This window comes from Urocampus carinirostris, chromosome 3 (assembly GCF_059441175.1).
Source record: "Urocampus carinirostris isolate Australia breed hairy pipefish chromosome 3, RoL_Ucar_1.0, whole genome shotgun sequence".
NCBI classification, from domain to species: Eukaryota; Metazoa; Chordata; class Actinopteri; order Syngnathiformes; family Syngnathidae; genus Urocampus; species Urocampus carinirostris.
This window is the reverse complement of record NC_142351.1, coordinates 21,432,962-21,458,582: the sequence shown is the minus strand read 5'-3', so window position 1 is coordinate 21,458,582 and position 25,621 is coordinate 21,432,962. Positions and strand designations below refer to the sequence as shown.

The window sequence follows — 25,621 nt, the reverse complement described above, 5'->3', positions numbered from 1 at the left end:
ACTCCCTTGAGTTTTGTTCTGAAATTGTTGGAATATAAATATAAATATTAATATTTATTTTACACATTTTGCCTTGTAATTCTTTCCTCAAATCTTCGTGCTTTGTTTATCGTAATAATAAACTAACGCAAGGTGGGACAATTCATGACATTTCTAAGCAAGGAGTATAGGATAGGTATCGATCAATAGTACCCTGTATCAACTTGTTTCGGATTAATACCAAAATATGAAGTATCACACACCCGTTGTTTTGACGTGAATCTAGTTTGTTTACTTACATTTACTTTGAAAGTATGGACCGGATCTTTGAGATCCCTGTTGGTAACATATCCGCCAATGTTTGTTTACAAGAGTGATTACCTATTTCTATTACTCCGAAAATCTATCCCGGAACTTGTAGTCCCCCGCTTATTTTTATCTTTGCCGTTCTCCTTTTTGCGTCTTCATTCGTAAGGTTTTGGGATTGTTCAACCGACCATGAGAGTTCTGTTGCTGGCTTTCTGCCTCTCCCTCCTCGGCTTCGCTGCGGCTTCTACCCGGTTCCGCATGCCCCCCCACGAGCAGGTCGCCCGGGTCGCCCGCTTCGTTGCCCACCAGTGTGACTGGGCCTCCTTGGCCACCATCAGCAGCCACAAGCCGGTGGTGGGGCAGCCCTTTTCCAACGTCTTCTCGGTGAGCGATGGGCCACCGGGCACCAGCTCCGGCGTGCCATACATGTACTTGACCCGCATGGAGATCTCCGTGCAGGACCTGAAGGTAGCCTTCCACAAGATTTCTGCACATTTTTGCACTTTGCTGGAGAATTACTATACACAGTGTAACAAGATGACTGATTATGTAGAGATTAATTTATTTTTCGCCACACCCAAACGAATTGAGTAGATTAAGGGTTGTAGATCCCTCGTTGTGGTTATTGAAATTTATTAAATAAGGTAAATAACGAATAACCCGATACCCAATTTTATTGACCCACGTGATTCACCAGTTTGTTCTTGCATCTCATCTTTTAATATTTAAAATAAACCATACCCGTCAACCTATACGTTCCCCCTATTATCATTCGTTTTTTTGATAATTTAAAACAATTTAGCAATTTTTGTAGGGGAAAATTATATATAAATTTTGGAAAAAATGTTAAAACGTCATATTGTCAGACATAACGAAATTGTGAATATGCTTAATTGCTGTTAAAATTGTCGAGAAAAAATGTTCAAACCTCACATTGTTTATTTGCTGTTGATAGTGTCAATAAAATTGTTCAAACCATTATTGCATGTGGGAAAATAACAAAGAAATATACTGAACGAATTGGTTGTGTTGATAATTGGTTAGTAAAATTGTCTTTATTTTCTAAATAGTGTATCTCGCTGTGAGTAAATGGGTACCGCGTTGCGTTTGTAAGTCTTATTGTCTCTTGATAAGGTGAATTGCAATCATTAATAAGATAATCAATTGGCTGAGCTTAACAGATGTGTTTTTGGCTTTAGTTATTATGTTAGCTATGCGATACATATTCTATGTATTCACAAGATCAACACGCACTGAGAGATGTTATGCAACTGTACTAGAGTCACAATGACTCAGCGGCTTTTCAACTGTGTGTCAGCATTTATTGATATAGGCCTTCACTATAATCATGTGTTGGAAAAGCAGTTATACATATGACATAGATGAGGTCAAATATGTTGACTGCTATCAGATCGGGGGGTCGTCAAAAGTCCCATTATATGTCTGTGTGGCCAAACGTTCGCAACAAGAGAGCTATATAAAAGCATAGGGTACTCACCAAACTACCATTTTGTGTACTGGGCCGCACAGAAAGAAAAAGAAAGAACGCCCTTTTTTCCTCATACTGTATTTATTTGTGAATACATCCATTTTCACCCTATAAAACTCCATGTTTGGGTGCGTGCCATTGCAAGGTTTTACATTAGTATATCATTTTGATTGACTGATGATTGATCTGCTAACAATTATCGCTGACCTCATTTGATCAGCACTGGATGCAATGAGAATTGAACCTGGATTGTGGTAGTCAGAATGTCAAATCCTGACCATTAGCCCACTAGGATTGCACATGACACCGAAAATGGCAATCGATTTGATCTCATCACCACACTATTTTTACTCACGGTGCCAAATAGTTCAGCCTAAAACACATTGTACAACGTGGTACCGTGAGTACAAGTACTGTGATGATGATATAAAATCGAATGCCTTTTCTTTTGTCATCTAGACCCCTACACAGTGGATTTGGAAATATTATTATTGTTATTATTAATGTTTTAATTGGGCCGGGCATGAGAATATAGACATCAAACCTGTCCTTGGCACAGAAAAGGTTGCCGACCACTGTCTTAGACTCCCACTTTTCTTCCTTTACAAATGTCTGTCGATTTAAAATAAATAAATATGTATGTATGTATATATATATATATATATATATATATATATATATACATACATACATACATACATTTTTTTTTAAATTTCAAATTTACTAAACTTGTATTTTACTCTACAGCGGCTTTATCTTGAAGCTAGACTAAGTTTTTGTGTGTAAATAAATTGCTCACACGATTTCATTAGATTCCTGTTACGGAAAAGTTTGCTACTTACAGTTTTAAACAAACCACCCCCCAATACTCTGGAAACGGATTGTGTTTCACACATTGAAAGTAAGTGAATGAAATATACAATTTTTAATGACAAAGGTAGACATGTTTGCCTCTAATTAGATGAGTTGAATAAATGTTGACTTCTGTCAGATATGGGGGTTGTTAAACTGGATTTTATAGATCCGTGTGGCCAAACTTGCTCAATGAGTGCAATAGAGCTGCAGGATATTTAAGGGTACCCATGTAAAAGTCAATGTCTGCGGGCCATATAAGACTCTGGAGAAGGTTTTCTTTGTCACCTCGGGGATCTATAGTCCTCATCGTTGTTAATTTGTTATTACTGTATGTCACTTCTCCTTGCACTTTATTATTGCAGTGGAGTAAAAGATAGAACATTGCTATTGTGTTTTTCTTTGAGGTGATTTTAGACAACTTTGGCTAAAAACATAGGCTAAAGATGGGGCCTGAATAATACCGCCTTCTTTCCTTTAGAGGTAATATAAAGGGGATTCTTATGTCAAGGAAATGTGTCTTTTGTCCCCTTTGAAAATTAAAGATGACTGACAGAACAATAAGAAAATAATAGCTATATTCAGCTGACCAGATTGTAATATATTTGTTGTCTTTTCAGTTGGTTCAATTAGGTTCACTCGACCATATGCGTCATTTGAAAAATGTTCAACATTTGATCAATCCGGCTCTCGACTTCATTTTTTTCATTGCGAACTTTCCTTTGTTTGAGTTTGCCACCCATGTTTTAGGGCATTTATATTCATCACTGTACAAAAGCTTATTTATTTTCAGTTTAATAATTTTCCCAGGTTTTAATCAATCCGTTTAAATACAACACAAATGAATTCACTGAGTGAACTCAAATGTTCTTTTCATGTAGGTAAACCAACAGGCATCTTTGTCCATGTCTCTGGCTCAGACTCGGTACTGTCAAAAACAAGGCTTCGACCCCCAGAGCCCCCTTTGCGCTCACATCATCTTCTCAGGATCGGTGCTGGAAGTACGTCCCTGAACCAACTGTCTGCTTTTATTGTCAGAAAAATCATTTTCAAGTTTATCTTCTCTAGGTGAACGGCACAGAGGCTGATTTTGCGAAGAAAGCTCTCTTCACTCGACACCCTGAGATGACTGACTGGCCAGCAGACCACAACTGGTTCTTTGCTAAATTCAACATAACACAGGTAGCTGCGTAATGGGTTTTCAGCTTTGGAGTTTTCATGATGGAACGACTCAAGTCCTCAGTTTTGGCCCTACAGTCACAAGACCATAAAACAGCATCATTTTCATTCTTGTCATACCATCTGTGTTACAGGTTTGGGTGCTGGATTATTTTGGTGGTGTGAAGACAGTCAGTCCGGATGAATACTTCCAAGCCTCCCCAACTAACGTACATTAGTGCCATTAATGAAGCTTTTATGTGTTCTTTGCAGTGAATCATTTTGTAAATGCCTTCCAGTGGATACACTGGTCTTGTGTCATCTACAAGTGCCATGAATATTTAACTGTTGCAGTGTGACTGTTTGGAGTGTGTTTTTTTTAAATATTCAAAGAGGACGCAGTGTACAATTGAAGTTGAGTTGAAATGTTATGGGCTCAGAAAAGAAGAGGTTAATATTCACATGACTTTCTAAGGGAATATTTGAATGCCTTTATTTTTTTACCACTTCCTTATGAATTTCATAATTTTTGGATCCATGATATCTTTCCACATATACAATCAAACACAATTTTGAGTATATAAAACCGAATTTTCAAAAAAGCCCACGTAAACCTATTTGTAAAAGGTGTCCATTACTCTAGTTGGCACGAAACTAGTGAATGATTGTGTGGAAGCAATAACAAATTTAAAAAAGACGTTTTCTGGTGAATAAATCTTAATTTTGTTTATTTAGGGCTGGGTAATGAGGCATAAAATACAAATGTTGATTTCTGGGCTATTAGGATTTGTTTTGAATTGAACCAATAAACCTAATCCAAAAACAAATGATTGTAATTAAATTGATTACAAAAAGAATCCTGTACATAAAGGTGAGAAAGAAATAACTAATTTAGATCAGTCATAATACAAACTTATCATTCATAACATGTGCAAAAACAACCCCAGCTATTTATAGCTTATGCCTAACATATAATTCAGTATTTTGTATGTATTGTTATTCAATATAGTTAACCCTTCCATCAAATATTTTCTAGCCTTACTTTCAACAAACTTTTTTTGTGTGTCTTGAGTGTGTTGGGGAAAGTTTTGTGTGTCTTTATTTTATTTTGTGACAGCCACAGTGGATGCGGGTACTTTGCCTTATTATATTTTGATAATTCAGAACATTTCAAAGAATTATATTTTTGTAGGAATAATTTTGAAAATATTATTTACTAATAAAGATTGTGTGATGACCAATGTCTCCACCTGCTGTCTTTGAATATGAATATTGAATCTGTTATAGGACTCTGATTATGATGTGCCTCTAAATATGGTCTAAAATTTCCAAAATAAACAATCGAGATTGAGATGGTTGCTATTACCCCTGGTGTTCCAGCCACAGAGTGCATTACGCTGGAGAAAAGTAGGCAAGGGGATGGGTAGAGAAGAGTGAATTCACACACGTGTCTGCGGTTTTCGTTTATCACAGGATGAAAATGTTGAAAGTAAGACGATCTGTTTCAAACACAGGCCCAATGCCAACCCAAACCCCAAAAAAGAGGAAAAAGGAAGAGTTAAAGAATTTCACATTCTTGCACACGCAACAAAAGAAGCTTGACAAAGGCAGCAATAGTGAGTTCAGCCAGAAAATGGATTCAGCAAGTAGAATATTTTGAAGTTACAAAAAAATACATAGACCTACTCACAACAAAGATTAGCTTTACTAAGTTGCATTTAAAATATTTAAGGACTTTTAATCATGGAATGATTTCTTTCTCTCTTCCTTTCATCCTTTTCTTTCTCTCTTCCTCCCATCCTGTCTTTTTTCTCTCTTCCTTCAGACTGCACAGGATTACAATTACACCATCGCCTGATCTTAAACCAACATGCAGGCAAGGAAAAACTCAAAACCTCAGCGTGAAGAAAAAAGAAACCTTGAGAAGGGGGTCTCACAAGTGGTAATCCCCCTTCCAGGATGACCAGGGTGTAATAGATTTAGCATTGGGTCACAGTACATAAACATGGTAAACATCAATAAAAGCGAACACGAGGTAACATGTTGAAATTTGTCCGGAAAGTGCATGACAGCAACAACCCCACAAGCCTAAAACTAATCAAAAAAAAGTATAACAGCAACGACGCAGCTTCCAATCTCTGCCGGCTGGTTGATGCAGGTTTTCAGGTCAGACGCTGGTCCGCTGACTCATCTTGAATCGTCCTTCTCCCTCGTATCACCACTAGCCAAGCAGTCGGAAAAAGACAGGACAATACTAAATATGAGGTAGGAATCAATCATAAGCTTTTGAATAGAAGAGGGTCTTAAGTCCTGATTTAAGAACTTCCACTGAGATTGCAGATCTTATCTCCGGAGGCAGAGCATTCCACAGCACCGGGGCCCGGATGGAGAACGCTGGTGTCTAATGTGTTATCAACATGTACATTTAAATCACCAGTTATAGATGTTACAAATGTGGGCACACGTGTAAGATTGACAGTCTTTAATGGGGATAGGGGGATGACAACTTACAACTGCGTAATAGGGTGGTCCTTAATGGTGGTCGAAATTTTTTTTTTTGAAATATTGGGCTCTGACCCCCCGCATATGTTCTTATATCGATAAAAACACACTGTGTGCAATTTTGAACAATTTGGATAATATTTAGAGGTAGCTCAACGACTTTGAAATTTCCCAAAATGGTAAAATTTTGGCAATTTTCGAGAAAAAACGGAAATCTTAACCCTATGTGTACGGCGTTTTAGAACATCCAATTTCAGTCCATTGCGTATAATTGTAACACAAGAAAAGTTACAAGTAACTTTGTACACTAGGTCTGATATAATGTGCGAAAAATCCTTATTTTTCATACCAAAATTTCAGAGGCCTTGAGCGACCTCTAAATATCCTTTGATTTTGATGAAACTTTGCCTAATTACGTTTTGTATATATTGGAACATATTCAAGGGGTCAGAGCATGAAATTTTAAAAGTCGAAAAATAAGGACCACCCTACTGCGTAACCACAAAGGAGAACAGAAATGACATGAATAATAATGGTTATGGAATAATCTAAATGCATATTTTAATAAACAGGCAATTATTGAGTCTAATTTGCATTAAAGCGGTATATCAATGAGATATACATTATTATCGCCATCATAATTGTGAGGAGGAATTACTGAGAATTTGAGTCCAAATGCATTAAAAACTGAGGTAGGTCCCACACAGCGCAACCACTCTCAGCAGCTTCTCACCACTTCCGGTTGCATTTCACAGACACAGACGTTTGCAAAGCCTGAGTAGGTCAAGATGGCGTTCTGGTGGATATCATGTCTGATGTTTTCGATGATCTGGCCAGCAGGTAAAAATTCTAAATTTTATTATCTCTTTTTTGTATAATTGGTAGTTATTTAAAGAATACATAATGTATACTAGATGTTCTTTTCATAGGATAAAGAGAAACCTAACTTGATTTGGAAAAAAAATCAGTAAATATTTGAAACTTCCACTCTAGTCAAATCAAGTAATGTTTGTCTATATAGCTCTTACATTTTTAACAAAGTACTTGTAAGACAGATGAATGTTAAACTATGAAGTACTTTAGAGGCAACAAACCAGGAAGACAGTTTGTGGCTTTGGCATTGCTCTGCTCAGAAAGTAGTTTTGTTCTTAATGTATTTTTTTGAATAGAACAAAGAATGTCATTTGAGGAGTGTTTTAATTGTTCATCTGAAGATGCCATGAGCATGCTTTATGACCCCAAGCTGTGCTACATCCTCGATGGCTTCCTGGGTCTGTATGGCCTTGTTGTCACTGCCATGCTCATCAAGGAGAAGGTATGTCTGGTCATCAAACAAACCAAAGTTTCCTGATACTTTTTCAACTCTAAACATTTCCATGCAGTTCTTCAAAACCAAAAAGACGGTAAAGGACGGTCACATGGTAAGACCTAAAAGTGGCAGCTGTCACCATGTTTATACTTGACAAATTTAGTGCTCTGATTCATTCGACCAGGGTGGAAGCAGTCAAAGACTTGAAGTGGATGTGCCTCTGAGAGACCTGGAAAGAGGTCATGTAAGTATTGTAGATATAACCACTGAAATTAACTACATTTTAATAGAAATAGTGCTTTAACATTTGGACTTCATACAATATATTCAGCACAAAAGACGGCAGACCTTTGTAGCTTTATTACGTGACCATATTTTGAAATATTGTCTCTTTAATCTGTCCTACAGAACCGCTGGACGAATGATAACAAAATATACTCGGTAAAAGTCTACCCTAGTTACTTAAGTACAACCCTTAAAGCTTGAAAGAAAAAAATGGTGTTTATGGTTGTTTGTCTGCATGTGTGCTATTACAGGGTTTGAACCAAAGCACAGAAGAAGAGTACCAAGAACTTTCTTTGGGAAAAAAAGTAAGTGTCTACTTCCATATCATAGCCACAGTCATCAAAACCCACGGATAATTCGTTTTTTCCATTTTCATTTATCATTAAAAAAAAATCACGTTTTTTGATCCAACCCCCTACTCTAAAATGCCTGAGTTTTCAATCCTTGACTAATGAATTTTGCAAAAAAATGTTTTGAGATAAACGCTAACAATTATATAGACGTGTGCCCGTGTCAACCACCATGGAGTGCCAGGCGCTAACATCTTTCCACCATCAATGATGTGTCTTTTTTTAAACTAAGGTGGCATAATGAAGCTGTACGGAATTTGAAAATTTGATACTCTCTGCCACCATCTCTTAGCTTAAAGTCATGATCGCAGCCTCTGTCAGCTCATTTATGATGCACATGCAAGTTCGTGTAATTCTTAGACAATAAAATGAACTTTTTGAGGGTTTGGGAAGGCGTTTGGACTCTCCTCGAAGCAGGCCTTTTCTTACTTTCACATTTATCATGCTACACAGACAAATAGACATCACTCTCCAGCATTCCCCCAGTCTCTATTCATAAAACCTAATGTGTACCGTCCCGATTTAGGGATAAAAGCCCATCCCAGCAGACTTAGGGCATTGGCCAGATTACTGATATCCGGCAGTTTATTCTAACAAGACCATAAACACACTTTACAGCGGACTGATTATTTACCCACTAATGGATGTGAACAAAACTCACGTACTGCTCTGGATGTTTGTATCGGTCACCTAAAGTGGGGCAGATAAATATTTAGTCAACCATTATTTGTGCTCGTTTTCCCACTTGAAAAAATATGAGCTGTCTGTAAATGTAAACATGTGTAAACCTCAACCATGAGAGACAGAATGTGGAAAAAAAAACTATAAAATCACATTGTTTGACTTTTAAAGAATTTATTTACAAATTATGGTAGAAAATTAGTATTTGGTCAATACCAAAAGTTAATTTCAACACTTTATGTACCCTTTTCGGGCGATAACAGAGGTCAAACGTTTTCTGTAACTCTTCACAAGCTTTTTACACACTGTTGCTGGTATTTTGACCCATTCCTCAATGCAGATCTCTTTTAGAGCGGAGATGTTTTGGGGCTGACTTTCAACTCCCTCCTCAGATTTTCTACAGGGTTGATCTCTGGAGTCTAACCAGGTCACTACAGGACCTTCAAATGCTTCTTATGAAAGCCACTTCTTGTTGCACTGGCTGTGTTTTCGGAATGGATGTTTACTGGGTTCAGCAGGGGGACACGTCCGGCAGAGAAGGTTTTGAGTCCCTGGCGGCGCAATGTGTTACTGATAGTAGCCTTTGTTACTGTTGTCCAAGCTTTCTGTAGGTCATTCACTAGGTCCCCCCATGTGGTTCTGGATTTTTGCTCACCGTTCTTGTTATCTTTTTGACGCACCAAGTGAAATCTTGCATGGAGCCCCAGATCGAGGGAGATTATCAGTGGTCTTGTATAGTGATACGCAAAATGTAGCGCGGCTTTGACGCTTGTGTCGACTAAGAGCGGGCGTGGAAAATGAAGCCCCGCAAGAGGCATTGTCAATGACGTGCAGATGCAGAGATCAGAGGGCAACACGTGTATAAAATTCAACGCAATGTTGGGACGGCAAGGGTTGATGGCGAATGCAGATGAGTGGAGACTGTGTTGTCACTATGAAGGATTGGATACACTGCCTTAAACAAAACATTGAAACTAATAGGAAAACATGTTACTGGATTTTGTGAGGAGTGTGAAAGGGAAGAGTCAGTGGAGCATGTCATAATGAATTGAACAGGTTACCACATTCGGAGGGAGGACATGAGGAAAGGGCTGGTGAAAGAATAAATAATGGAATTTTTAATGAAAGAATTTCTGGACTCAGACAATGGCCTCAATGGAAAAATCTTTTACATTTTCTAAGGAGTATGGGACCTTTTTATAGGATTTGAGGAGTGGAATGGTGACGAGGATCCAACCATTGAGGGTGATACTGCACCAAAGTAGTGGATGCCAACCACCATTAAACTTCAAGAAAAAAACAGAAGAAAAAGAGAAAGAAGTCAAACAAGATTATTAATTAGTGGAGCCTCGTTAGACATTGTTAGAAGCTAGACCTCTTCGTCAAAATCTTGCTTGTTTGTAGTTGACCAAGTACTTATTTTCCACTCTAATTTGAAAATAAATTATTTACAAATCAAACAATGTGATTTTCTGTTTTTTCCCCACATTCCGACTCTCATCGTTGAGGTTTAACCATGTTGTAAATTGCAGGCTTCTCTAATCTTTTCAAAGTAGAAAAACTTGAACAATTGGTCTTTGATTTAATTCTTTTTTAACCCACTGTGTATGATCTACATGTTCATTTAATTACTTCTTTTCAGCGACCTCAATATAATCGAGTTTACCAGGTGAGTCCAATCTAATTTTTCAGTTATAGTCTATTTAAATTTTGCCATTCCCATATTCACAAGAAAATACTACTTTAGGGTTTGAGCAGTGCCGCCGCTAGAGACACCTACGACAGCATCCAGAAGAAGGCGTTTCCATCCTGCTAAACAGATATCGTGCTCTTGAATATCACCATGTCTTAAAAATCCTTGTGTGCTCTGACAATACATTGCAAAACAACATATGAATATAATTTGAATCTTTTTTTCCTAATATGTATACAAAATAATTCTAAATAAATATGTCAACTTATGTGTTTCTTTCGCCCTGTAATATTTTAAAAAAGTGTGTTTACAAGTTTTCTCATTTGTCAGAGATACAGTACAAATCCAATTTAATCCTCGATAGCACACTCTCCTTTAACTCTCATATAAATAACATCACCCGGTCAACCTATTTCCAACTGCGCTTCATCGACTGTCTCCGCCCGTCCCTCAGCCCACACACAACCACCATCCTCGTCCATAGCCTTGTCACCTCACGCCTCGATTACTGCAATTCCCTTCTCTACAGTTTACTTTAAAAGTCCCAATATAAACTTCCGCCAGTCCATAACTCTGCTTCAAGCATCATCACCAAAACCCCCTCTCGCCCTCACCCTTGTCCTTCGGCAACTCCACTAGCTCCCAATCTACCATAGAATCAATTACAAAATCCTGCTCTACACCTACATGGCCCTTGCCCCTCCCTGCCTCTCTGACCTCCTTCACATTGCCACACCATCCCACATCCTCAGATCATATTCCTCCCTCCATCTCATTATACCCCCTGCCCGCCTCAGCTCCATGGGGAGCAGAGCTTTCAGCCGCTCTGCCCCCCAGCTCTGGAACTCATTACCGCCTGACTTCCGAAATTCTGCGACCCTGTCCACCTTCAAATCCGGACTCAAACTCACCTTTGAGACTTGCCTTTTTTTGCCCATCTGCCTCACATATTGCCCCTTTTAATTCTATTGTGTTTTATTGGTAAATGTTCTGCATTTATATAGCGCTTTTCAAGTCAAGTCAAATTTATTTATACAGCCCTTAATCACAAAAATGTCTCAAAGGACTGCACAGGATTACAATGACACAATTACCTGATCTTAAACCAACATGCGGGCAAGGAACAATTCAAAACCTCAGCGTGAGGAAAAAGAGAAACCTTGAGAAGGGACCTCACAAGTGGTATCCCCCTTCCAGGATGACCAGGTTGAATTACATTTAGCATTACACTACACAAACATAGTAAACACTAGGTAACATGTTGAAAATTTGTTCGGAAAGTGCATGACAGCAGCGACGCCCCCAGCCTGTAAACTAGTCCAGAAAGTCTGTGACGGCCACGACGCAGCTTCCAATCTCTGCTAGCTGGTCCATGCAGGCGTTCACATGCATCAGGTCAAACACTGGTCCGCTGACTCATCTCAAATCGTCCTTCTCCTTCATATCACCACCAGGCAGGCAGTCGGAAAAAGACAGGACAATACAGAATATGAGGTGGGCATCAATCATAAGCTTTGGAATAGAAGTGTGTCTTAAGCCTTGATTTTAAAACTTCCATTTCAAGTCAATGAAGACCTCCCAAAGCGCTTTACAATGTAAGTCTTCACTCTTACCCGTTCACACACACACACACACACACACACACACACACACACACACACACACACACACCAATATGGAGTCAGCCATGCAAGGCACCTTCCTGCTTATTGATCCCAAGACGAGCGCTCTACCTCCTGAGCCAATGCCGCCCCTGCCTATTGGCTATTTATGTTTTACTCTTCGTTTCTTGTTGTGTCCTACTTATTTGTACAGCAACCTTGGGTGTCCTGAAAGGCGATTCGAAATACAATGTATCATTATTATTCTTATTATAAAGTATCTTTTAAATTTTGGGTTGCTTGGATTTAGTTGAGTGGGTTAATCCCTTAAAATTAGCTTTATACACCTTATAACCTTGTGCCTCAATGTTCAAGTTGCCGAACATTTTTTTGAAGGAACCGTGTGTATCAGTATTTGACCACTATATGTTGTATTGCGCAGTGCAACTAAAAACAAGTGCTAAAAAGCGCAAGGAAGAATACACACGACGGAGACTCAAAGTGACTAAAACTCCCCATTTTTTTCTGTCATTATTTGGCCCAGAGTTTTTTGGGTACTCGAGCGGCAAGATTGCGGACAATTATGTCACTCTCACAAAGTTAGGCTCATGTTATGTAATATGAATTAAAATTTCTCGTATTTTGAAATTTTAACACTTATATGATAGTTTGTGGACTTTGGCTTACACAAATCATTTTTGTTTTTTCTAAACGAGTTGTTTACCAAAATGAGGCGCTGGATTTTTCTGTTTTGAGTGCCTACTTAATTTGTATTTAGTTTTCATGTGAATAATGTTATATAAAATATTGAATCCGTATATATTAAATACTTTCAGTTGTATAAAAAATAATGTAACATAAAATTAAATTCGTGTTTTAATGACGGTTGGTCGATGTATTTCTTTTATTATGAAAAGTACAAAAGGAAGTAAATCTGCCTGAACAACCGCTTATGGACCGATAGCATTTAGGCCATGGCGCTAGCACTTGAGCTAGCTGTATTTATGCTGTCTTTTACGACAGATACCCAATTCATGTGCCTCGTCCCTGACTCGATTATAATTAAAAAATATAAAGAATTCAAAACTCTTATATTCTAGACTTCTAGTCACATGTTCATGGACAGTGCTCAGCTCTGACGTGAAATCATTGGCCGCACTGTCAGTTGTTCCATCGTCCTTGTCATTGACTACTTCCCAACATTTATTTTTGAAGATTTAATTAAAAATGGAAACGAGCGTTCCTAAGAGACGAGAGAGCAAGAAACCGCTCCGCGTGAAGGTGATTAGCCTCGGCAACGCTGAAGTCGGGAAGGTAAATAAACGCGATTCATAAATGGACGTCATTGGATTACGTTATTACATGTTGTAGTTATTAAACAGGTAGGTGAAAGTATTAGGATGAGGCATTTATCACTTGTGATAAAATTCATATTCCCAATTCTTCTCTCCCTTTAAACTGTTTTTTTTCATACTAGATGGAGTTACTACTACTATTACCACTACACTATCGAATGCCAATCAATAAATAAAGTATACATTGTACTGTATTGTTGTCTGCGCATTGAACGCATGTCGTAAAAGGACAAGGTCTGTAGGCAGGTTAATGTGTCTTTACCTGAGTAACCTGAGTGAATAAAATGCGCACAGGGTTGGGTAGGGTTACTTGAACTGGATTACTTTCAATTACTTTTGGATTACTCCAATACCACATATGCTAATAAAAGACAAAAGAAACTAAATATGAATACAATTACTAAATTTTGTGCAGGCTTGGGGAGTAACGGAATACATGGAATGGCAAAAATGATGTTGGCAAGCTGTTTGGATTTATTTTCATTTTGTTTCTGTCGCATTTTATGTTAGTTTTGCCGGAGTTCAAAGAGATCAAAGCCAGGAAAGAAAGCTTACCACGTGTTGTGAGTCATAATTTTATTCATATTTAGTTTCTTTTGTCTTTTATTAGCATATTTGGTATTGGAGTAATCCAAAAGTAATTGAAAGTAATCAAGTCCAACCCTGAATGCGCATAAGTCGATCTAAACAAATTCAGATGTTTACCTCCCAAAAAGCGATTTAGGGGGCTTAGTGTGTATTAAAATAAAGGTACAGTATACTCTTTGAATATCAGATGCTTGAATTTCCATCTGCAAAACACACTACACGCTATATCAGGTGTCTGGAACCCTTTTGTATTTAATATATATACATAACTGTCAACCTGTGCGGTTTTGCCGTTCAAAGTACGTTTTTTCATGCATTTTAAGACGTGTACGATAAACAAGGAAATCTGTACGGAAAAACGCAATTTTTTCAATGATGGGTACCATCCGGTATACACAGACTATCACGAAACTGCAAATCATTCAAGTCAAAGGGGTTCGCCGCGGAAGCCTTTATCTCGGTATCGTTTTTTTTTTTTCGTTGCAAACGAAGCGAGTGGTTTGATGCTACTGTGCGCATGCGTCTGCCGCCTGGGGATTTCCCATCATGCGTCATTCCAAAAAAAAAATATATATATATGGTGTACAATTATTCAGTATTTTGTACGGGAAAATACGACAGTTTGTACGGGCATGCAGCCGTGGAGGTTGACAGGTATGTATATATCTTGCTCTTAAGACAAAAGTTTCATCTTCAGGGCCATTTAACCTCACTGTGTGACATCTGCTGATATGGTCAAGTCTATTAAATAATAATAATAATGTCAACAAATATATCACTGTATAACTTGTTAAAAACAAGGACCCAATATATATTATTTTGCTTTATTTCTGAAAATAACAAAATACTATAGAAATACTACAAATTATTACTACAATTTTGAAAAAATACTACAACAGAAAAATGACAACAAAATACTTCAGAAATAATGCAGATATACTACAAAAAATCTTCTATAGAACTACTTAAAGAGAACTACAGTAATTCTTTAAAAAAAAAAAAAAACTGCACTAGAACTACCATAGCAGTGTCTTAAATAATGCCTGCCCGGATGCCCAGGGCGTGCATCTTTTACGTCGGGTGTACAACTTACAAAATGTCTCCGCCCAAGTGGCCGACAACTTTTTCAAGAAAGAAAAAAAAAAAAGAAATGAAAGATTTTTTTTTTTCAAATCAAACGTTTGCTGTATTCCAATTTCGAAATCTTCGTTCGGTTTCGAAATGTCGGAATTTCAGTTTGTTTTGCAATTTGCATACTTGGCAGCCAATCTGAAGCCTTTTCCGAGCGTTCTAAGGTCGTGCATTTGCATATCATTTTCCAAAGTAGACAAGAAAAATGTAGAAGTGGTTAGGAATCAAGCAAAAACCTCAGCGCCAGAAGAAATATTCAAAAGAAGCTAACAAAATTAATGACTCTACAAAACGTAAACGTACATTAAAAGCATCATGGAAAGAGGAGCTCACGTGGCTTGTAGCAGACAACGCAACGCAAACATTGCATGAATGAAGATGAGTAAATACAGGTACATGCTGATGGCAGATGGAAAACAGCGATGTCATACACATGCAATGAATTTTATAAGTAGATTTATAAGAAACCTAATTTTGAAGTGTTGTTCTGTTATATATTTTGATTATCAATCCTTAATACTTTGCAACAATGTTTTTTTTTTGCGATTAGTCGTCTTATTGTGTTTCAAGTTGTGAAAAATGGGACAGGCAACTTTATGGCTGGGCAGGCAACTTTTCAGAGTTGTCTGCCCTGCTGTCTGGCAACTTTTTGTCATGAGTTTCACACACTGGAACTACTAAATTAAATATTAAATTTAGTGTTTGAAACAGGTACCTTATATATTTTTTTTCTTTAATTGTGAGTTTTTCAAAACCATTTTGATGAAACTAATCTATTTGAAAACAATTATAAAGAAATATAAAATGTAGATGTCTACTTGTAAATATATTTGCTCATAAATGTAAAAAATCTCATGGATCGGCCCGTTGGCCAAATTTTTGAACCAAATGCCACTTGTGCCTTCAAATAGTTGCCCACCCTTGGTTTATGGTCATGTTAACCGGTAAATCATCATGGCCAAAGAACGATTTAGGATAATCACAACAGTGATGCTGTAAACTTAGAAACACAGAAATTCCCCACCGTACTGAGTCGATTTAAATCGCAGAGTCTGAGAAAAATACTGTGGCGCTGAGTTGTGTCTTAAAGTAAATAATGTTGAGGCAGGGAAACATGCACAGAATGCAGAAAATCATCCATCCATTATCTGCACCGCTTATCCTCAGTAGGGTCGCGGGGGAGCTGGAGCCCATCCCAGCTATCTACGGGCAGTGGGCAGGGGACACCCTGAACTGGTTGACAGCCAGTCGCAGGGCACACGGGGACAGACAATTCGCTCGCTCATTCACACCTAGGGACAATTTGGACCGGCCAATTAACCTGACATGCTTGTTTTTGGAATGTGGGAGTAAACCGGAGTGCCCGGAGGAAACCCACACAAGCACGAGGAGAACATGCAAACTCTGCATAGGAGATTCGATCTCATGACCTCAGAACTGTGCCGCACGCGCAATAACCACTGCTCCGCCCTGCTGCCCATGCAGAAAATCATATGTTAAATTCAAAATTTCATTATTTCTGAATGCCATTGTATTGGAATACATTATTAGCAAAAAATTATGACAAAATACAACCCAATCACGTAAGTTGACAGGTATGACTTTTGTTTGTAGTCTCATTTTGTGTTTGAACTTGTCTTTTATCTGTAATTGGAAAAAATGCCCGAAAACACTTGCAAACAACAAATGAAAGCATTTTGCTGTAAAATTGAGTTTTGGTTTTACATAAACTAATTAAATCATTGACTTATAGGGTCTCTTTTCGAAGAAATTGTTTATCTATTTTGATTTTTATCATAATTACAATTAGATACATATCTCTTAGTTTGATTGACAAGTTCTTGTCTCATAATGTTCTGGGTGTAGGCTTAGGTAGATGACCGTTAATGGCATTCTCATTTCTTCCATCAGAGTTGCATCATTAAACGTTATTGTGAGAAGAGGTTTGTTCCTAAATATCTGGCCACTATTGGAATCGACTATGGTGTCACCAAGTAAGTGTGTTCACTTAAAGTATTGAATGATGAATATTTGGATGTACTTCACCCATATAAACTATAATGGCATTTATTTTCAGGGTGCAGGTTCGCGACAGAGAAATCAAAGTCAATATCTTTGACATGGCTGGCCATCCGTTCTTCTATGAAGTGAGTCTGAAAATGTTTCATAGGCTTGGTGCTGATAATGAAAAAAGTGCAAGATATTGTATTCAATCATAACTATGATAAGGTCGGTTGTAAAATGAGTAGCTTTTCACAGAACAAAAATGCTGAAGCTAACTGTATGTGTGAGTTCACTGTAGTCAATGGCATTCTTTCCATCTGCAGGTGCGGAATGAATTCTACAAGGACAGCCAGGGTGTGCTACTGGTGTACGATGTGGGACTTAGGGAAAGTTTTGACGCCCTTGATAGCTGGCTGGGCGAAATGAAACAGGAAATGGGCTCTCAGGCCAACATGGACAGCATTGTGTTCGTGGTCTGTGCCAACAAGGTGTTACTTGGCCCATTGGGTTAATTTTCTGTAATTTGCTGGATCAAGAACAGGAAGTAACCTGAGCGTGTCTGCAGGTGGACCTTTTAAAACGGCGAGTGGTGGACGAAGGAGAGGGGCGTCTGTGGGCAGAATCTCGTGGGTTTCATTACTTCGAGACGTCGGCGCAAAGCGGTGAGGGGATCAACGAGATGTTCCAGGTGAGAGGACTTACGAGAGTATTCCTGGTCTGACGCTAAGCTGGGACGAGACTTTTATCTTTGCTGCGTTTGTCCGTGCCCAGGCTTTCTTCTCTTCCATCACCGACATGTGTGAGAACGGTGGTAAGCGTCCTGTGTCAGAGGTCAGCGTAGGTTTCACCAAAGAGCAGGCAGACACTATCAGACGCATCAGAAACAGCAAGGACTCCTGGGATATGCTAGGGGTCAAACCCGGAGCCACAAGGTTAGTCAAATGGTCAGGTGAATTTGAAGTACAATTCTCAAACGTGCCTGATCTTGGCACACATCTTAACTAACAGGACCATAAACTTTGACAGCATTCAAATATAGTAGGATATTTGAAACTCATGCCAAAAAAAAAAAGTCCCACCATCTATTAAACGTTAAGGATTGGAAATACTTGAACTATGTAGACTTTCTATCCCTCGAAAAGCCAATATACAGAAAGAATTCTGGGTGTCAAGATACATTTTAATAAGTACAGTACAGACGCTCCCCTACTTACGACCATTCGACTTACAAAAAAAGGGTAGATAGAAACATTTTTTTCAGAATGTCGAAAAAAACCCGACATTGCTGTAAATTGGATTTGGTATTGTGTGCACCTTTTTCAGAGTACAGGACAGTACTGTAGTGCTTCTTTCCGCCGCTACTGGCATGTGGCACTGTGAGAGGTCACCCAGCATCCACCCAGAAGAAGAAGTCCGCTTCCTCTTCTTAGTTCGTGTGTAAACATTCCATACTGCATCTCCACCGCGCTAAGAACGTTGACATTTTTATTGTTTAATATCTCATGCATCCATTCAATATAGTTAGTGTAAAGTGTAAAGAAGAGGCGAGCCATTTCATTTGAAATTAAAGTGGAATATGGAAGCTTGTTGAATCTCATCTTCCAAGAGTAAGTTAAACTCAGCTTTATTTATCTTTATAGAGCATATTATTTTATGAAATGTTTATTTTAGTACAAAACAATACAGGTTACTTATACAAGCCTTAAACATGCAAAATATAGCACTGAAGCAACTTACGAACAAATTCAACTTTACGAACGATCATCCAGAACCTCTCGTTCTTAAGCAGGGCAGCGTCTGTATATGAATCCAATCAATTGTCCATGTTAGCACTGCTGTTTCCATCCTTCATTGAAAGTGTTGGTATCAAAATAATGTCAATGAATATATCTTTGTCTTCCTTCCTAAATGTTTGCTTCAGAGAGGAGGTCAACAAGGCATACAGGAAGCTTGCGGTACTATTGCACCCTGACAAATGTGTGGCCCCGGGGAGTGAAGATGCCTTCAAGGCAGTGGTGAACGCACGTACCTCACTGCTGAAGAACATCAAATAGTGCCAACCCAAGAAGGACATCCAATTTTATTTTTATTTAAATTTATTTAAAAGCACTCTGCGTCCCAGCTTTTTTTGGTGCCAATTTATTTTCTGCCAAAACTCTTCTACAATTTATCCCTGAATGCATGAATGGCCGCAAGAATTTATGTTTTACAATACTTAATAACCTTTTAGTTTTTGTTTTGATTTTTTAAAGGGACTTTTGACAATTTTTGGGTCATTTATTTTGCACTTTTAGCATGTTGGTCAGCATGGTGCCAAAAGTTATGGACAATAGCAGGTCTAAGATCAGTGTTAAACTTTATGGTCTCTGATGAGAATAAGGTAATGGGCATGCAAAGGTCATTTCATTTAAATTATTTATTTATTATTATTTAGTTACGCGGAATCAACTCTACCTCCGAAGTGTGTATGAATTATATTTGAACACAAAAGTTTAGGTTGCCTTCCTTACAATGCATGCATGCATGGAAAATAGTCTACTACACTTTTATTGCTATTGCAGACAAATTCCAGGTGTCTTTCTGCCATGCTCGCTTTTCTGAAACCACCCAATAAAACCACTCAATCTAGCTGTTTTGCATGACTAGCAAAATCAGCCCTTTGTGACTGTAACCAGGATTTGAGCTAGAAGGCAAACACCTTCAATGTCAAGCTCCAATGGTTTGAATGGTAACTTTTTTGCTACTCAAACTACAAAGTTTTAAGGTGTCATTTGTTAAGTCTCTGACAGACCAAAAGAAGATGTGACACAAGGTAAATTGATCTCTGGTTTTGACATAGGTTAATTTCTGAACGTTGAGGAACATTCTGTGGCAACTGCAAGGATTAACACCACATTGGTGCAGTTTCAAAAGTTTTCCTAGATTATTTGTATCTATATTTCATGAAAGTAGAATAACCTAAACCGTTTAGAACATTTCTAGCAGAATGTAATCATTTTCTGTACAAATAGACACAATCCTTTTCTGTCATTTGCATCTGTTTATGACAAACATTGTGAACAATTCTGAACATAGTGACTGTTCCGCCTCAGTTCATAAAACTTCTCAAAGTAAAGAAATTTAAAGTATTAGTAAAATGATTTAATTACAGACGCTGCTCTACTTAGGAACATATTCGTAATTTGCTTCAGTGCTATATTTTGTATGGAATGTATGTTTAAGGTTTATATAAGGAAGTTTAAGGCTTGTAGAGGTAACCTGTATTGTTTTGTACAAAAAATAAACATTTAATAAAATAATATGCTCTATAAAGATAAATAAAGTCAAGTTTAACTTACTTTTGGAAGATGAGATTCAAGAGTTAGGCGGAAAAAAAAGCGATCCAACCATTTTCTCAACCGCATCAAGCTTTGTTATTCCACTTTCATTTGAAAAGAAACGGCTCGCCTCTTTAACACTTTACACCAACCATATTGAATGGATGCACGAGATATTAAACAATAAGAATTAAGTTCCTTGCGCGCTGGAGATACAGTATAGAATGTTTACACACAAACTAGGAAGAGGAAGTGGATTTCTTCTTCCTGGTGGATGCTGGGTGAGCTCTCAGACGGCCACACGCCGGTAGCGGCGAAAAGAAACACTACAGTAATGTCCTGTACTCGGAAAAAGGAGCACAATACAAAATGTAACTTAAAGCAAAGTGCGGATATTTTTTGATATCCCTAAAAAATATTCATATCTGCCATTTTTCATAAACCGAATGTTCGTAAGTAGGGGAGCGTCTGTAAATACAACAGTCATATCAGCAGTCATGTTTTAGTAACCTGCAAAAATAATCACAGATGACAAATTTATCCATTACGGTACATTAACAATGTGTTTCATATGCATATATCAAATGTATTGTGTCGCTGTAAATCTGTGAACAATGCATGACTGAAATTCTGTCTGCGTCATGTGAATAAGACTTGATGTACAAATGTGTTTTATAGTTCTTATTTAATTCAAAAGAATAAAAAATTTAGAATCAAACGATTACTGAGCCCTTTAATTGTGCTGACAGATAGCTAATACAGTTTAGGCTTTTCAGACTTGCTCTAAAACATTGTTTTTCAACTAGGTAACGGACCGGTCTTAAGTGGCCCGCGGGATTTTTCTAGGCAAAATAATGCTAAGAAGAAAAAACAGTGGGTCAATTACACCTCTTAACAGTAGATGGCGATAATGCCCTGCTCGAGCTCTTCGACCTCATTCAGTCTATTACTGTGTGAGAGGGACCACATGTCATTTTATTGTGATTTTGTTGGTTTTATTTCCCTTAACTGCCCATAATAATGATCCCAAGAAAGTTAGTGATAGGGGGAAGCAAATGTGTAGAACAGCGACGACAACGATCAAGGTTGACGAAGGAAACCAGTGCGAAATACGAAAATGGTCTACGAGTGTCTGCCAATAAAGAGCTGGTAGAAGAAACTGTTGTGGAGACAATGTCCAAATTGTACATTGTAAATGGATTAAAATGTTTATTTTTTGCGGCTTTTTGCCCGCATAGTAATATGTGTTAACTAAATAAATAATTATCGAAGTTTAGGTACATGCTTTATGAACATTTTGCATTTCTTTTTAATAAAGATATATATATATATATATATATATATATATATATATATCCCTTATCTGCACCGCTTATACTTAGCAGGGTCGCAGGGGGGAGTGCTGGGGCCCATTCCAGCCGTCTTCAGGCAGTGGGCAAGGGACACCCTGAACTGGTTGCCAGCCAGTCGCAGGGCACACAGAGACAGACAACTCACTCGCTCACTCACACCTGGGGACAATTTGGACCGGCCAATTAACCTGACATGAGGAAAACCCACGCAAGCATGAGGAAAACATGCAAACTCCGCATAGGAAGGCTGGTAGCTGGATTTTATCCCATGACCTAGAACAACTCAGCCACTGCGCTAGAAAACATATGAAGAAAAATGGAGCCGTTTGGCCACTTTGTTTCTCCATTGTTCGTATTTTTGTTATTATTTTTAGCACTCGTTTTCAGTTGCACCAGAAAATACATCGACATCTAGTGGTCAAATATTACACAGCGTCCCATTAATACACCTTTAAACTCTGACATCGACCCTGAGAATATAAATCAGCCAAAGATAGCAAAGGTCTGGAATTTGACAGCAAGCTTTCCTGGAATAAAATAAAATATTGACCTCAAAAGTGACTGAGAAACAATGCGTGGCTGGATGAAGAATTATAGTCATGCGTCAGAGGTGTGCTTGATCGAATGGTCACAAGTTGAACACGGGTTGCCATAAAACATCCATGACTTGATCGATTTGGACTGAGTGCATGACACAATGGCATTGGAGGTCACTATTACTCATGACACATTAACCCTTTGAAGCTTGCGCCTAAAGTCCATATGAAAATGTGATTCTTCGCAGGCTACAAATGTACTAACATACTGTAAACTACATACATTCTTTTACAACCGTAATGACTGAGCACAAGTGTATATGTTTGTGTAGTCAAAGAGTGTTAAGTGACCCCTCCCATTATCATATCAAGAAGAAATGAATCAATGCAAATACATTTTCATTTTATTCAACTTTTCATGTATTTCCTGAACACTAGGGCCAACTTCGGGCTCAAGTTATCTTTGTAGCCTCTTTAGAGCCCCTTTTGTGGCACAAGCAAGTATGTGCATTGCTTAGATGTGCTGGAATAAACTCTTTTTTATTATCTTTTTGGGGGGTTTAAGTTGGCGGTTGGCCTGTTTTTGAAACCGGCCTTTTCTTACTTTCACCATTTTCACACTACACTCACAAATAGAAAAAAAACGTGGTGTTGTGCACAAAGTCCTCTACACCCCACACCAGTACGGTGTCAAAGTCTTTTCTCCAGTTTATGTGTTCCACGATAGAAACAGCTCTGATAAAAATGAGATAAAAGCAGATAGGTACGCTGGCAAAATGTTTTTAAAGGCTCTTTAAACTCAGTTGGGCTTTGTTGCTACATATTTAATGAGAAAATTTTCTACTTGCAACTTTGTAAGGCCACCTCAAATGACACACTCCACCTTGAAAATCACCTTATAAACTCCTTCGAGATCATAGTAAAAATCTGTTGTAAAATAGTGATTATTTACTTAAAACTGAAAAATAATATCCTGCTGCATATAATTGTATGTACAATACTTAGTTTTAAAAAAAGATGATCAAATAAGTTAATTATTTTATTATAAATTCTATAGAAAATCTCATTAACCACTGCCCTGGTAAACCTGCTGGTAATTGATTCAATGCCTGAGCCAAAAGTAAACATGTCACATGGCTATAGAAGTAATATAGAATAAAATAGAATAGTCTTTATTGTCATTTATAACAACGTAGTGAACACTGTTTGATACGAGATTAGACAAGGCAGTCCAGGATAAACATGCTTTTTAGAAAAAAAAGAGATAAATCAATGTCTGGATAAAATAGGCAAAGGTATGTAAAAATGTCAAGGACAGGCTATGTTCATGAACCAAACAACAATACACAATCAGGTGTTCATTCAGTCCAAAAACAGCACATTTTTAGTTGCTAGCAATTGGATTTGATCAGATTTGCGCGATATTACAAGTCAGTATTTTCTCGGTATTTGAAAACAAATCATCAAAATAACAAAGATCACCAACTGTTAAGGTTTGGGCCTATTTCATTTTGTCAGAGCTCCACTATTTATCAATGTAACAAATGTACTGCAACACATGTAAATGTTAACTTAACTGTCACTGCCTCCTAAAAACCTTTTGCTCATTGAAAAGCTGTCCATATTTTTGGACCTTTGCCTCCAGACAACGGACCAAATGTAAATAATTATACAGTCGCCAACATATTCCCGTTCTTTGCCAAGTGTCAGAGATAACATGACACTCTGGAGTCTGGATAAAACCTAACTAACACCGGATCAAGCAACTGTTATTTTTTGTTACTGTGTATCGCTAGCAGTACGGGCACACGTACATTATTTGTGTAAGGAATTCTCATCAGCCTATTTAATAATATCAAATATTTTCCCCTCTCCTGCGATACATTCAGCCTTTATTGAAGTGAGTTGTCATTACTGTCATTGATAAAAACGTAGTGCCACAATGTACTCAATGAGATTTGACACGACATTCCAGGGTAAACTTTAAAGAGAAAAATGAGATAAATAGGCGAAAATATATTCGATGTAGTGCTTAGAGACTAGCCCAAGTTATAACAATAGTGCAATGAAATACTAGTGCATCGTAAAAACACTGCAATGAAAAGTAGTGAAATAACATTAAGCAGCAAGAAAAATTCTGAAATAAGTCGCAAAATATATATTTTTCAGTTTTACACACTTGTTCAGGGTGAAATGGCCCTTGGAGACAAAATGATTTTAAGCATGTTTGTCCTTGACCTGTATAATATAGTCTGTGGTTTGGAATAATCTGTGGTCCGTGCAAATGAAATGATCTGCATTTATATAGCGCTTTTCTAGTCAATGACTTCCCAAAGCGCTTTAGAATGTGCACCACATTTCCCAATAGCGGCCTTGCAGCCATGTAAGGCGCTAACCTGCTTATTGGGGGTATTAGGGGTTCAGTGTCTTACCCAAGGACACTTCGACATATAACACGGACGAGCCGGGATTCGAACTGGAATCCCTCGATCCCAAGACGAGCGCTCTACCTCCTGAGCTACTGCAGCCCTTTAAGACTCCTTGTGATTAAGGGCATCACAAATAAACATGACTTGACTGGCGCCTACCTGATGGCAACAGGTCAAAGAGGTGGTGGCCAGGGTGAGAAGAGTCCTTTATAATGTTGATGGCTCTTCTGCGGTATCGTAAGACGGCAATGTCCTCCAGACTGGAAAGCAAGATTAGAGAACCAGTCTTGGAGGGCCATAGTTCTATGTGTTTTACATATTATCATGCTCTGTAGAAATCTGATAACAATCCTGTCTAGTTTAGTCTACCTACGTTTAAGCTAGGCCAGAGGTCGGCAACCCCCAAAAATAGATTTGTCTGAAATTGCAAAAAAATACAGGAATACAACACATGCCTTATGTATCCATGCGACTAAGTTTATGATGACCTACGAGACTACTCTCTTATAGGATAATGAATTACAATGTTTCATTGCTTTCATAAAGTTGAAGGAATACAATAAAGAAATTCAATTTTTACGTCATTTTTTTTTGAGGATTTGAAAAAACAACAAAATGAAACGAGTATAACGTGCCCATTATACAGTGGAACCTTGGTTTTCGAACGCCTCTCAGTTCGAACAAATCGGAGTCCGACCAAA

General features: G+C 38.0%; 3 protein-coding genes and 1 long non-coding RNA gene across 4 annotated transcripts; all 4 read left to right on the top strand.

Moving 5' to 3' along the window:
• Positions 1-328: 328 nt before the first annotated feature.
• Positions 329-5,024, top strand: creg1 (cellular repressor of E1A-stimulated genes 1). The gene is made up of 4 exons (XM_088331011.1): positions 329-756; positions 3,511-3,630; positions 3,698-3,811; positions 3,943-5,024. The coding sequence occupies exons 1-4, from the start codon at positions 478-480 to the stop codon at positions 4,024-4,026; spliced, it is 597 nt and encodes a 198-aa protein (XP_088187137.1). The 5' UTR covers positions 329-477; the 3' UTR covers positions 4,027-5,024.
• Positions 5,025-5,756: 732 nt separating this feature from the next.
• LOC148369094 (uncharacterized) lies at positions 5,757-7,480 on the top strand. Its single transcript, XR_015849872.1, has 3 exons — positions 5,757-6,052; positions 7,045-7,129; positions 7,459-7,480. It is a non-coding gene; the product is annotated as an uncharacterized LOC148369094 (long non-coding RNA).
• A 33-nt stretch (positions 7,481-7,513) lies between these two features.
• On the top strand, positions 7,514-10,837 carry cd247 (CD247 molecule). The gene is made up of 7 exons (XM_088329891.1): positions 7,514-7,604; positions 7,672-7,710; positions 7,783-7,842; positions 8,007-8,039; positions 8,135-8,188; positions 10,557-10,583; positions 10,662-10,837. The coding sequence occupies exons 1-7, from the start codon at positions 7,515-7,517 to the stop codon at positions 10,728-10,730; spliced, it is 372 nt and encodes a 123-aa protein (XP_088186017.1). The 5' UTR covers position 7,514; the 3' UTR covers positions 10,731-10,837.
• A 2,321-nt stretch (positions 10,838-13,158) lies between these two features.
• Positions 13,159-21,324, top strand: dnajc27 (DnaJ (Hsp40) homolog, subfamily C, member 27). The gene is made up of 7 exons (XM_088331009.1): positions 13,159-13,522; positions 17,194-17,276; positions 17,360-17,429; positions 17,610-17,774; positions 17,852-17,974; positions 18,058-18,218; positions 19,208-21,324. Exons 1-7 carry the CDS (start codon positions 13,436-13,438, stop codon positions 19,338-19,340), a joined length of 822 nt encoding a protein of 273 aa, XP_088187135.1. The 5' UTR covers positions 13,159-13,435; the 3' UTR covers positions 19,341-21,324.
• The last annotated feature ends 4,297 nt before the right edge of the window (positions 21,325-25,621 follow it).